Source organism: Hemicordylus capensis, chromosome 5 (assembly GCF_027244095.1).
Source record: "Hemicordylus capensis ecotype Gifberg chromosome 5, rHemCap1.1.pri, whole genome shotgun sequence".
NCBI lineage: Eukaryota > Metazoa > Chordata > Lepidosauria > Squamata > Cordylidae > Hemicordylus > Hemicordylus capensis.
In genome coordinates, this window is record NC_069661.1 from 171,990,762 (window position 1) to 172,004,008 (window position 13,247).

Below are 13,247 nucleotides of genomic sequence, written 5' to 3' on the forward strand. Positions count from 1 at the left end.
GGTCTCCTATTTCATGAGCTGATTTGGGCTAAAGGAGACTGTGCTCAGTTAAGCACTTAAGTGATCTGATGAGAGCTTTCAGCATGGAGATCCATGAGTTCTGGTTGTACTGTAAAGACATCATCTCATACTGTACAGGAGGAAGCCAATGGTAAACCACTCTTGTATTCTACCATGAAAACCACATGGCTCTGTGGTCGCCAGGAGTCGACACCGACTCAAAAGGCACAATCCTTCCTTCCTTTGTAAACAAAGCATTGTTTCTGATAGCCAGGGCTGACATCAGGGGTTAACATTCCTGGGTCCCAGGCCTTCAGAAGGGCCCATGGCTGATCCTTGACAATCTTAGTACCCATAAACTTTGTGCATTTGTGGCAGAACAACTCTCATTGCTCATGGAGGATAATTTATCCAGGTTCTCCCCTGAACTTGGGAGACAGTCCTGCTGATAGGCAACAAAATTCAGCTTCCTTGATTCCTGCTCTACAAAGGCAAAGTATGTACATTCTTTCCTACCTGCTGTCTATTTATAAATGAAATTTTAAAGTGCTTAGCTTTGGCTGGAGCATGCCAATAATTTCTAAGTTGAGCACAAGCTCAATTGCTTTTGCTTAGTTCTGTAACTGTTGGTCCATCCTGAAGTGAATTAACCATGTCTCAGAAAAGTGAACATAAATGGTTTGGTCTTTACAAACTGGATTTTCTGTTATATAAATTCCCTTCTCATCTGCTGAACTACGGAATTTGATAATGAATACGTTTATCCCAGGCAACTATTTATGAAGTAAAAAAGAAAAATCCAATTTAAGTGGGATATTGCATTCTGAAAATGTTGTAAATCCTACATCCCAGAAACACAGTATTTTCCTCACCCCTATCCCTTAGATTGTCTCAAGACAAGCTACATTAAAGGCAAGTTTCACGGATATGCTGTTACTAGGCTCTAAAGGCAGGCGCGTGCTCTGTCCTGCTGGATGTTTCAGGCCCTAGGGCTGCTCAGAGGGTGGGGAGGAGGGAAGAAAAGACTCCATGGGTTATTACAATATGATCTTGATGATAACTTTGCTCTGTAACTCAATCCAGTCTAATTCAGTGGCTGTGAATATTTCTGCTAATGGCAATATGTATCTCAGACAAAAGCATTCCTTTTGATCCCTTGGCTGGCCTTACAAAAGAGAACGTGCTTTGCAAGTAGTGTGTTAGATTCTTTAATGTTTTGTGCGACGGGAGGCAAAGTGCTGAGTGAAAAGATCTGGCTCAAGATGTGAATGAATACTAAGACTACTAGAAAGTGGGAAAATCTTATTATTTGTACTTCTACATAAATCTTTTAAGTGCAGAAAATTAACTTAGAACTATAGAGAATTTCACAAGAAAATTTGTGATTGGTCATATTTTACTTATAGCCAACTAATTAAATCTTTCGTATTTTACTCAAGATTATGCAGAAGCTGCGTTCACACAATGTTAAACCATTGCTTTGCACCCAACCTACCCATAAACCATGATTTATATGAAGCCAACAAACCAGGATCAGAAAGTTTGAAGTTGCTCGCAAGCCATATTTATTGCTAATTGTGGTCTTGCATTATGTATGAATTCACAAACCAGAGTTAAACCCATTGTGTCTCCTCAAGAGGCTGCTGTATCTTGCCATCATGAGTGAACTTATGAAGTCGGGTTCTGCGTAGATGCAAAGAAAAGCAAACAAGCAGCTCGTTTTTTGTCTGTTGTCTGGAAGTTCAAGCCACAGTTTGGGTTGATCAACAATGTCTGAACCAGTGTCTCCAAAATTGGAATTCAAGACCTTGTCACTAACCCAAAATATGGGATGAAACTAAATATGGGATCAAACATAAGCTGTTGACTTGACTTACTGTCAAAAGAGTTGATTTGATGGAACATAGGAAGCTGCCATATACTGAGTCAGACCATAGGTCCATCTAGCTCAGTATTGTCTACACAGACTGGCAGCGGCTTCTCCAAGGTTGCAGGCAGGAATCTCTTTCAGCCCTATCTTGGAGATGCCAGAGAGGGAACTTGGAACCTTCTGCTCTTCCCAGAGCAGCTCTATCCCCTAAGGGGAATATTTATTTATTTATTTATTTTATTGTTAAATTTATATACCACCTTTCATTAAAACAATCCCAAGACTGTTTACAGCAAAATTTAAAAACAAGATTGTAAAAAAGACACAATTAAAATATTAAGCTAAAAATAGAAAACAAATCTGATTAAAAATTTAAAACACAAGCATAAAAGCAATACAAAGTACAAAGAGCAGCAGCAGAGAAAATCATACAAAAGCCTGGGTAAAAAGCCACGATTTAACACACTTTCTAAAAGCTGTGATGGAGACTGAGGAGCGAATAGCCACTGGGAGAGCATTCCAGAGTCTGGGGGCAGCAACAGAGAAGGCCCTGTCCCGCGTGCACAACAACCGAGCCTCCCTCATTGTCGGCACCTGGAGCAGAGCCCCTTCAGACGACCTCATCAAGCAGGCAGCAACCCTTGGGAGCAGGCGGTCCCTCAGGTATCCCAGGCCCAAACCGTTAAGGGCTTTAAAGGTCAAAAACAGCACCTTGAATTGGATCCGGAAACAAACTGGTAGCCAGTGCAGCTCTTTCAAAATGGGTGTGATGTGCTCCCACCGGAATCAAATAATATTTTACAATGCTCACAGATCAAGTCTCCCATTCATATGCAATCAGGGCAGAGCCTGCTCAGCTAAGGGGACAAGACATGCTTGCTACCACAAGACCAGCTCATTCAGCTTATTTGAACATTTAATTCAGATGACAGCCAGCATGGTGTAATAGAGTATTGGAATAGGACTGGGGAGACCCAGTTCAAATATCTGTTCAGCCACGGAACTCACTAGGTGACTCTGGGCCAGTCACAAGGGCTAGGCCTGAGCTATCAATATGCTAAAATGTAACTCACTATCAGATAATGTCTGTGGAAGAGGCCAGAGGCTGAGCTCCTCTTTCCTGTTGCAAGAAGTCTATGTTAATCCCTGTCAATGATTGCTCTGCTATGCCCAAAGGGGATACTCAGTTGCTGTCTATAGAAATTCCACTCTAGGAAAACAGCTGTAGATTTAGTCTTTTATTAACACCTTTTAACAAATCTGGGGACAAGAGAAGATGCCCATTTGCAGCTCAGAGATGCAGATTTTCTTTGGGCGAAATAGAACCCCAAGATAACAGCTAACAGAAGATGGGATTAAAATCTCCCTGGACTGAGCTAATATCCTGAATAATTAAAAAAGACAATATCCAAAAGAAAACAGCAGATTGTCACCTTTCTGGGGAACCAGGAAGGATGAGGATATTTTGATTAGAATCTATGGAGATCAAAGGAAGATACAACTATAAAGAATGAGGCTTACTGGACATTGAGCTAGCAATCTTTTGCCTACAAGCAAGACTTGCTCATGAGCAATCTAAGGGTTTGCTGCCCAAGCCGCGGGGCTAGAGGCAGGAACTCTTTCCAGGGAGAAGGGACTGTCTGTGACTTCTGCTGCGCAGTGAGAAGTCAAGACTCCCCAGCCATGATACTCCCAAGCAATCTCGCCTAACAAGCATACTTGCTCAAGAGCCATCCCAGAGTTTGCTGTTAAGCCGCGGGGCAACAATCAGGAACTCTGTCCATGGACAGGAACTGTCTGTGACTTCTGCTGCGCAGTGAGAAGTCAAGACTTCCCCAGCCATGGTACTCTCAGCCTCGATCTGAGCAAACTGCCTGCTTGATCATCACTCTCAAGCTCCTGTCTCCAGCTACAGCCTCTCTCCTTCAGCTGAAAGCCCCACTGCTCTCAAGCCTCTGACTCTGGTAATATGCTGCTCCACAAGCCTTGGATCCCTCCATCCTTTCCCCTTCTTCTCCTTTCCCCTCTTCCCTATACTAATTCCTGATCTCCCCAACCCATGCCAGTCCTCAACCTTCCTTACCCCACTCCCCCTCACTCTTTCCCCATCTATATCTGAATTCTTTTAGGCTCTAGGAAGATTTAATACACACACATATGTTAGGAACACTGGGTGAATGTTGTTGCTGGCTAGGGTTGAAATATTGTTAGTAATACTGATAGACTGTTCTGCTTTCTGCTCAGTTAGATTGATGATGTTATTCTTTTATACTCAATAAAGCCCATTGAATCATTTCGGATTGCTTTGATCTCCTTTCTTCCTCGCACCCAGATCCTACATGGTCACTATATAAAAGAACTGGTCACTTTGTGACACTGATGAAACAGGCCTAATTTTGTATGCTAGCTCATAAGCATACAGTATTTAGTATACAAATCAGGCCTGGTTCTCTACAAATCCTAAAACATAAGTTTTTACTGTACTATTACATGTTTATTTTTATGTTTTTAGTTTATAGGCAGTTTTTGGTTTTGGCGACTTTGGATTGTATTACTGCGTACTTTCTGTTTTTTAGCCACCTTGGGCTATTTTAAAGAGAAAGGCAGGATCTTCTAAAACAAAACATACAAATATACTACATGGCTGAAAAATGTGAATTTTTACACAGTACCAGTACCACCATTCAGTCCATTACTTGAGCCTGATAAATAAAACTTTATCTGATACAGATTAAGCACACAGCTTTTTTTTTTTAAAAGGAACTTTGTGATACTTCTGAATCTGTAGCACTTAGGAAGTTGCAGTCTATCACAACAGGCTGTTTTACGATCCAGCAACAAAGGCAGAAGCACTGACTGCTGAGTGAAACAGATGATAATGTGGGAGATAGCAGTGCAGACAGAGTAATGTCATCAACCTGCACCAAATAAATAGCTGGCTATAAATTGAGCATGAATGATCTAGAGAAGGGGGGAGGAGCACACACAACTGGGGCAACAGAGACAGTGGCAAATTCAAGCAAAGAGTCCAGGTAGCCTAGGGCAATTGGAACCAAACCTAGCCTTAAAGATAACAAGATGCCAACCCAGAAAACCTAGTACCTAGCATTAAGATGTTTATTCTACATTTCAATTTTTTCTTTAATTCTCATTTAAAGTATTTTGGCTTGGTTTTGAATTCATTTCTCATTTCCATTAAAAGTTAAGCCTCCTTTCCTTCCCATTCTTTACTTTCTGTATTTTCTTTCTGCACAAGTGAAGTGTTTTCAAGGAAAAATTCCAGTATTACTTACCTGCATGAAGCGACCCTCATATGTCCCAAGATTTGCAATGGTAAGATCTCCCTTAGTGAAGACAGATATAGACGTTAGCAGGACTGTGTTGAATTGCTCTGCAAACAAGTCAATCCGCTGCAAAGCCATTGTAACCTCCACTCGATACTCATCATCTTGTGCTCCACAGTATGTAGGATTTCTTGAAAATGTCTGTTAAAAAAATTAAGATATGTTTCAACAAGCTATGCAGGAATGATAGGGGGGATTAAGGGTCAGAGCCATCACTTTGAAAATGGATGCAGATGATGAACTTTACAGAGTATAAATTTTGAATGTTTTCACAGATGTTAGCTATATTATACAAACTAGTATAGTTGTACATAAGAATTGTCTTAGGAAAGCAACTCTTTGCTGTAGCATTTCTTTCTTTCTGTCCAAGAAATCCCTTTTCTCAAAGAGTATATAAGAGATCATCTTATAACAGATTAGTCTACTTATATGTACAACACACACATTGCCATTGAAGAATACAAATCATCTAGTACCTTAAAGTGGACATGGCAGCAGAATAGTACTCAATGAAGTTATTTTGATACTGGCATAAATATGGACCTAGTGGCCAGTCCAGTGAGGAGTCTGGCCCACAAATTTTGAAGCAACTGAAATCTGCTTCTGTCTTAGAATAGAATTTTAGAATCATATCATGTTTACAGTTGGAAGAGATCTTGGAGATTTTCTTGTTCAATCCCCTGCTCAGTACAGAAAACTGCTACACTAACTCTGACAGATGGTTGTTCAGTCTGTTTGAAAACCTTCAGTGAAGGAGAGACCACCACTGCATGAGGCAGACTGTTTCACTGGCAAACAGCTCTTACAATTAGGAAATTCTTTCAAACTACCTTGACCTGCACAGAGCATCTGCGTGCTAGTACCTGATTGCCCCCATCACAGCCCCCCTCACCTCAGAGATCTCTCCACCCTCACCTGAGCCGCACTCCTGCTCCTCCTCCTCCTCCATCCATTTGTTTCCATCACCCCTCTTAGACATGGCTGCAGGGTTGCTGACGCCTATTGGCCAAGCTGCAACCCTCTATTCCCAGAAACCTCCCTACCCTCATCAGAGTCCCACTCCTGCTCCTTCCCACAGGAGAAGCAGCAGCAGTGGTTGACCAGGCCTTCCCTCGCTGCTGTTGCTGCTTCCGCCACCACCATGGCTGCTTGTTCTCTTCAGGCTGCTGACAGACTGAGGCCCGTCCCTCACCCTCCCTTCTTTCTTTCTTCACCTCCCTTCATTTTCTCTTTCTCTCTCCTCCACTCGCTTTCCCCCTCTGTCTTTCTTCCCCTCCCTTTTTATCTCTCTCCCCGCCCCCCGCCCCCCAAGTTAACAGATCTTGTTCATTTTGTTTCCTCAACTAATTCACACAATGGCAGCCTCCTTCTCCTGAAGGGGCTCTTTCCTCACTCATGACCCCTCTCTTCGCAGACCCCTGCCCACTATCTTTTTATATATAGATCCTCTCCTCTACAATCAAGAACATCTGACCAGTAACAGTTGTATTCCAACTGACCTTAACCATCACAGGCTCCTCCTCCCTATCTGCATATGGAATCCCCACTGCCCAATCACCACAGTGCTTCTGCTTGCAAACTCTCACGAGAGCTGCCACACACAGGATTAGCCATGGGTATGCCTCAGAGAATTAGATAGATAGATAGAAGATGTCTAGCCTAAATCTGCTTACTTTCAATTTACCGATTCTAGTCCTGCCCATGGAAGCAACAGAGAACAAATATGCTCCTCTTCTTATGTGACAGCCTTTCAGTTATTTGAAGACAGTTATCATATCTTCCCAAGTTTTCTCTTCTCCAGACTAACCATACCCAGCTCCTTCAACTGTTCTTTATGGAACTTGGTTTCCAGACCCCTCGCCATCTCTGAACTCATTCCAGTTCATCAACCGTCTTCTGTAAAATGTGAGGCCCAGAATTGAACACTGTATTCCAAGTGAGTTCCGACCAGCACAGAACAGAGTGGAACACTTAATTCTCACCATTTGGACACATTTCTGTTAATGCAGCATAATAGCACATTCATTTTTAACCTGCTGGTTCACATTGAACTTGTTGTCCACCAAGACACTTCAGTACCTTTCATATGTACTGCTGCCAAGCCAGCAGCATCACATGGCAACCCATCCTGTACCTGTGCATTTGATTTCTCCTGCCCAAATTTGTATTTGTCTCTGTTGAATTTCATTTTATTCATCAGGCCTGTCCAGATTAGAATCAAGATTCAATCCATCTTCTAAGGCATCAACTATCCCTCCCCCATCTTCATGTCTCCTGAGAACTTGCTCTGCATCCTGTCTACTCCCTCCTCCAATTCATTTATGAAAATGTTGAATAGCACAGACCCAGGACAGAGCTGTGAGTTACAAACATCCGACTTACAAACACCCATACTTACAAAACTCCATTACATACTATATTAAGGAACTCCTCAACTTACAAACACCAACCCACACATACACATGGGAAATGTGTGTTATGAGTATGAACTTCTGACTTACAAACTAACTTTTGGAACATAACTCATTCATAAGTTGGGGATTTCCTGTACTGTGAACTCACTGGGTATGATTGCTCAACCAGTTGTGAATCCACCGAACAGTAGCATCATCTATCTAGCCCACATTTTACTAACTTGCCAACAAGAATATTGTGGAAGACTTTGTCAAATGCTTTGCTGAAATCAAGATATACTACAGTATGTCCACAGCATTCCTACGATCTACTAAACTAGTAACTGTAGAAAAAGGAGATGAGATTAGTCTGGCACGACCTTTTCTTGACAAATCCATGCTGGCTCCTACTAAACACCAAATTATTTCCCAAGTGTTCACAGACAAGCTTAATAATCTGTTCTAGGATCCTCCCAGTTGTGGTCAAGCTGACAGGTCTGTAGTCTCCTCTTTTTGAAAATAAGGACAACATTTGCTTGCCTCCACTCTGACACCTCACACATTCTCCAAGAGTTCTCCTAGGCCATTCTCCAACAGACAGTGGTTCCAAAATCATGGAACCATTCAGTTCCAAGCTCCTTCAGTACCTGGAGATGCAGTTCATCTGAACCTGGAAACAAAATCATTTAAAAGGTCTTCTCACCATATGTTTACACATCTGGGGACCATTTCTCTTTTCAATTATGTATCCATTGCCTGATTAGGCCACATCTGCCTCATGGGAGAAGACTGATTCAAACAAGTGATAAGCAGCTCAGCCTTCTCTATGTCAACTGTTACCCATTTCATCATCTCCAAGCAACAGACCTACCACTTTCTTGAGATTCTGGACGTATCCATAAAACCCCTTTTTGTTGTTTTTGGCAGCCCTCACAAGCCTCAGGTCACTGTGAGCTTTAGGATTTTCTGACATCTCTACTGATTCATGCTCAGATTCATGGATTTCTGTACAGGTGTAGAATTCCTTACATATAATGCAACTCTTCCTCCCGCTTTTCATGTACTATATCTCAGTCATGAATCTCATCCCACAAAGTTTCAATTATACGTATCAGATCATATTCCCCTGCCCACATTAGGATTTAAAGTTCCTCCTGTATGTTCCCCATACTCTGTGCATTAGTGTATGGACATCTGAAAACATGAATATCACTGTCTTCAAGCTTCTTCGCTCTAGTGACTTGTGAATTCTGAGGGCTCCTCCCCCATTTTGATTTTCCTCTGGCACTTATATGTCCCTAATACTTGGTTTTATATTTGGTTCTGGGCTTTTGTTTCCCTACCCTATCAAGTTTAGTTTAAAAAAACTCTTTGGATGATGTTTGTGAGGCTCCTGCCGAACAAACCACTCTTTGGAATGTGCACTAGGTGTATTTTGTATAGGTAGTATAGGCTGTGGTCAAAGTATCAAAGCCATTCGAAAACACCATCTTCATAGCCAGCTGTTTATCTGCAGCATCCTGAGTTCTCTTCCTGCATCTTAACAGGAAGGATGAACAACGGTTTCTTCCAGTGGTATTCATTCCCATGTCGATCAGCAGGATGGGATAGTGGCTGGTGGGTTTGACAAGTCTCAGCAATCAGATGAGTCACATTCCAGATTTGTGCACTAGGAAGACAGTATATCTCCCCTGATGATCTATCAGGTGATCTGCATAGATATGGCTCCACCCCTCTCAGTAGAAAGTCACTCGCCGCCACCACATATCCTACTTGTCAGGGGAGTAGGTGGGTTCCTCCCAATCAAGGAGAATTGGGCATCTTCCTCCCTTTTCTGTGTAACATGGGATGACAATTCTTAGCCAGGTGGCAATAGGTTGCCTTCCATAGGTAGAATCAGTTGCACTGAATTCCTCCCAATTCTCCTGCTCCCATGCATCATATGCTTCCATGTGCTCACCTCTTCTTACGGAATTACTTCATCTTTCTATGGAAGCTTCTTTCTTTGGAGAACTTCTGTACTGTCCAGCAGCTCTTCAACCTCCTTGAGAAGTTTCAGAGCAGAAAGGCATGCCTCAATCAATCAATCTTTATTACAGTCATAGACCAGCATAAAGTATAAGGGTGATTACATGTTAAAAGAGAGAGTAGATAAAAAGTGATTACATATAAAACGGTACATATTAATACTAAAAGGACAAAAAACATACTAAAAATAGTAGATAATACACCAAAAGCATGAGGGCCTAAAAGCCTGAGAAATAGTAAGAATCATAAAAACGCATGAAAGGCATAAAAGGGGGAAGCATAAAAATGGATGTCATAAGGTTAAAAGACATGAAGACAGAAATACATAAAAGACTGAGTAAAAAACTGGAAAACAGCCAGATTAAAGGTTATAAGGAACAGTAACAAGGGAGGCACATGAGCAATTGTAGGGCCTGCCCAGAGTCACTGAAGATCAGATTCAGGCTGATAGGACTCACTGCCTGTCATCCGCTGCTGAATGCTGATCTCAGCTGCACAGTACCTGGCAACACTATATGGGATGGTAGGCTTAGAGTCAGAGAGTAGCAAGGAGCTGTAGAATTGGCTTGGACAACATGAACACTTGCTTAGTGAAGGAAGGATGAGGGAGGGAATGTCTCTATAGAACAAGCAGTAGAGGAGAACATGCTCAGTAGTTTTGATCTGCCCTAGGCTATAGGGTCATAGTCGCTCTGCAAATGAGGTCCTTCTATAACAGCCTTCTAGCACTGCTGAAGGGAGGTCATGACAGTGAGCCAAAGTGAACGCCCTTCTGTGCTTTGGAACCTCCAGCTGGGTGAGGTATGCTGCTGGAGAAGCAGAATATCTAAGCCCATCACTGATATGAAGTTTTGGGACCCTGCTGAGATTGGTTTGGCGCTCAATGTCTATAATGTACTGCTCGATGGTTGCTTTTGCCTGGCTGTAGCCCATGCTGAGCAAGGTCAAGGGGGAAAGGCTATTATTAAGGGGGAAAGCTATTATTGCCTCAGTTGTCTGAATCCAGCTAGATTGGTAATCATCGTGTTGGGTTAGGGGGGCAAGACCAATTGGGCAAAAGGATAGTCTGAGGATGGCCATCCACACTAGCCTCCAGCTTGATCAGGCCTGTCTCCAGGAGCAGAGTGGCACTGGAGACACATCTCGATACTTGGAGTGCTGCCTGCAGGAATTTAGATTGTACAAGTTTCAGAGTCGCAATGTTGGGGAAGGGGCCCAATTGAACACCACAGAGGAACTGAGCTAGTGATTTGGCTGTGAACAGTTCAAGAGCCACGGGTACATAATGGCCTCCTCTTGTCCACAGGAATTTGAGAATGGCAGAGGAGCTTCTCTGAGCATTTAAAGCCACGTGTTCCCCATAAGCTTTCCTAGAGCCGCCAGAATGAAAAAGTACTCCCAAGTATTTGAAGGGTGCAACCTGCTCAATCTTATGCCACTCAGTCCACCAAGAGTGGATCTTGGGCCTCCTGGCAAAGGCCATAATTTAAGTTTTATGATAGTTGATTTCCAGGCAGTCCTCCCTGCAGTGCAGTATCAGGGTCCTCAGTGCTCTTCTAAGACCAATGGGGGTCCTTTAGAGGATGGCTGCATCATCCACATATAACAGGATGGCAATGTGTCTTGCAGCGAGCTTTGGAGGGTGGAAATCTGGGTTGCTGAGCTGGCCCACCATAGAGTTAACGTAGAAACTGAAGAGGAGTGGGACCAAAATGCATCCTTGTTTGACACCCTTCTGAGTTGTAACAGCTCTCTCTTGTCAGGTGGCCTTGGGGGCTACATCTCATCTTGAGTGATGTATCTACATGCAGGGTGCGAAGAAGGTATAGCAGGCACCGTTCAATGGAGAAAAGGCATGCCTCAAGCACCTCCACCTTTTCGTCCAGTAGGGCTACTAGCTTGGACTTCAAGCAGGTGTAGTTAATATTTTCCTCTTGTAGTAAAACAAACATGGCACATTCCCTGCAGGTCACCACAACATTTGTCTTGTTGCCCGGTTGCTTGGAGTCCCTGAGTATTTGGTATTCCACCCTCCCACACAAAGCTTCCTTATTCCTATCTGCAATCTCATATTTACAAGCATTGGTCACAAGCTCTTCAAGGGCATCTCCACCTATAATCTAGCTAGAAGCTTGCTGTTCAAAAAAGTATTTCATTGCTTCTCTCATGAATTTCTTCAGGCCAAACAAAAACACTTCAAGAGCGACATGTTGTTCAGTAGTTCTAGCTTGGCAACAGAAGTATTTGAAGGTCTTATTTGTATTTGTCTATTTTACTTTACCTACAAGAATTCACTTTAATTACAAGAAACTCAGAGGGTCTTCGGTTGCCAAGAAGCAAGAGAATAGTTAAACTAAGTAAATTGAATTAGGCCAAGAATATTTTGACATTGAATTGCTTAAAAATCTACACTTGCCAATACTGCTTAATATTATCTTGGTTATTACCATAATAGATTTGTTCATTTTTAATCCTCTAATTCATTGACAAAGAATACATCTCTTTCTTTTCAAAAGCATCACTTCCAGAACAATGCACTCCAAGTTACTCTTTAGAAAAAGAGCACATCCAAGTTATATCAGCAATTCAATGGTAATCAACTAACTGAGAATTCAGTTACTATTGATGCTTCATCTTCCATTCCAGATAATAAACTGGGACCATTTAGATCTCTATAAGCAATTTAATATTGAAAAATATACGATATGTTTCTGTCATAGCATATGAAATGGGAGTAGGACACAATAAGAATTAAAAAACAGCAAACACATCAATGCCTCCTTAAATCAATACCATGCCCATTTTTCTTTTGTTTATTTACTTTAAGGATTTCTTTTTAAATGAAGGTAGATATAGCATGACTGAATGCTTACCGAGAAGCAAAAATAGGCGTGCCCATTTATTTTCTAGACTTTTGCAATAGGCCTTTAAATAGCAAATCAAAGTACAATACAAATTTGTCATTTCAAGTTTCAGCTTGAAATCAAGTTTTTTAAACATTAATTTCCATCAGCCTTGCCTCAGCTTGCTGCAGTGCAAGGTGACATTGCATCATCAGGAGTACTAGATATCAGAGATGTGCAAAATGTTTTGAGCTCAAAACAGAACGCCCTTCAAATAAACAGCCTGTTTGAGTTAAAAAAAAAACACAACCCTGCTCCAACTTGAACCTTTTGAGTGTTTCGAATGCCATTTTAGAGGGCTGTTTGTTTCGTTGAAACAGCTGGCTTGGTCACTGTTTTGATGAAACATTTCAAGCATTTTACATTTCATTTAGAGCTCGAAACAAAACACAAAATCCATTTCATGCACACCCCTACTTGACATACAAAGTTATCAAGCTATTGATCATGCTTTTGCAACAGATACTAACTAAAAGTATAGTAACTTTTAGTGAAAAGGATGTCATTGCCATGAGCCAAAATAGACAGCTAGCTATAAAATGAGCAACAATGGTGCAGACGAAGGAAACGATACCAGATAAAGTAGTAGCAGCAGCAAAAAGGGATGGCCCAGAGTTGCTCCCAAAACAAACAAACCAGTATTCTGCTATCAGGGGCCAATTTAAAAGTGATGCTGGCCAAACTAAATCAAATCCAAAATTTATTACAG

General features: G+C 41.9%; 1 protein-coding gene across 8 annotated transcripts in view; it reads right to left on the reverse strand.

Moving 5' to 3' along the window:
* Positions 1-13,247, reverse strand: part of MET (MET proto-oncogene, receptor tyrosine kinase) — a 159,195-nt gene that overhangs the window by 83,988 nt on the left and 61,960 nt on the right. For 7 of the 8 annotated variants that reach the window (XM_053254301.1, XM_053254297.1, XM_053254303.1 and 4 more), the window contains one exon: positions 5,164-5,355. In XM_053254301.1, coding sequence (XP_053110276.1) covers positions 5,164-5,355 — 192 coding nt within the window. Of the gene's footprint in view, positions 1-5,163; positions 5,356-6,887; positions 7,082-13,247 lie in introns of those variants that run through there. The other variant, XM_053254302.1, reaches the window with a different exon arrangement.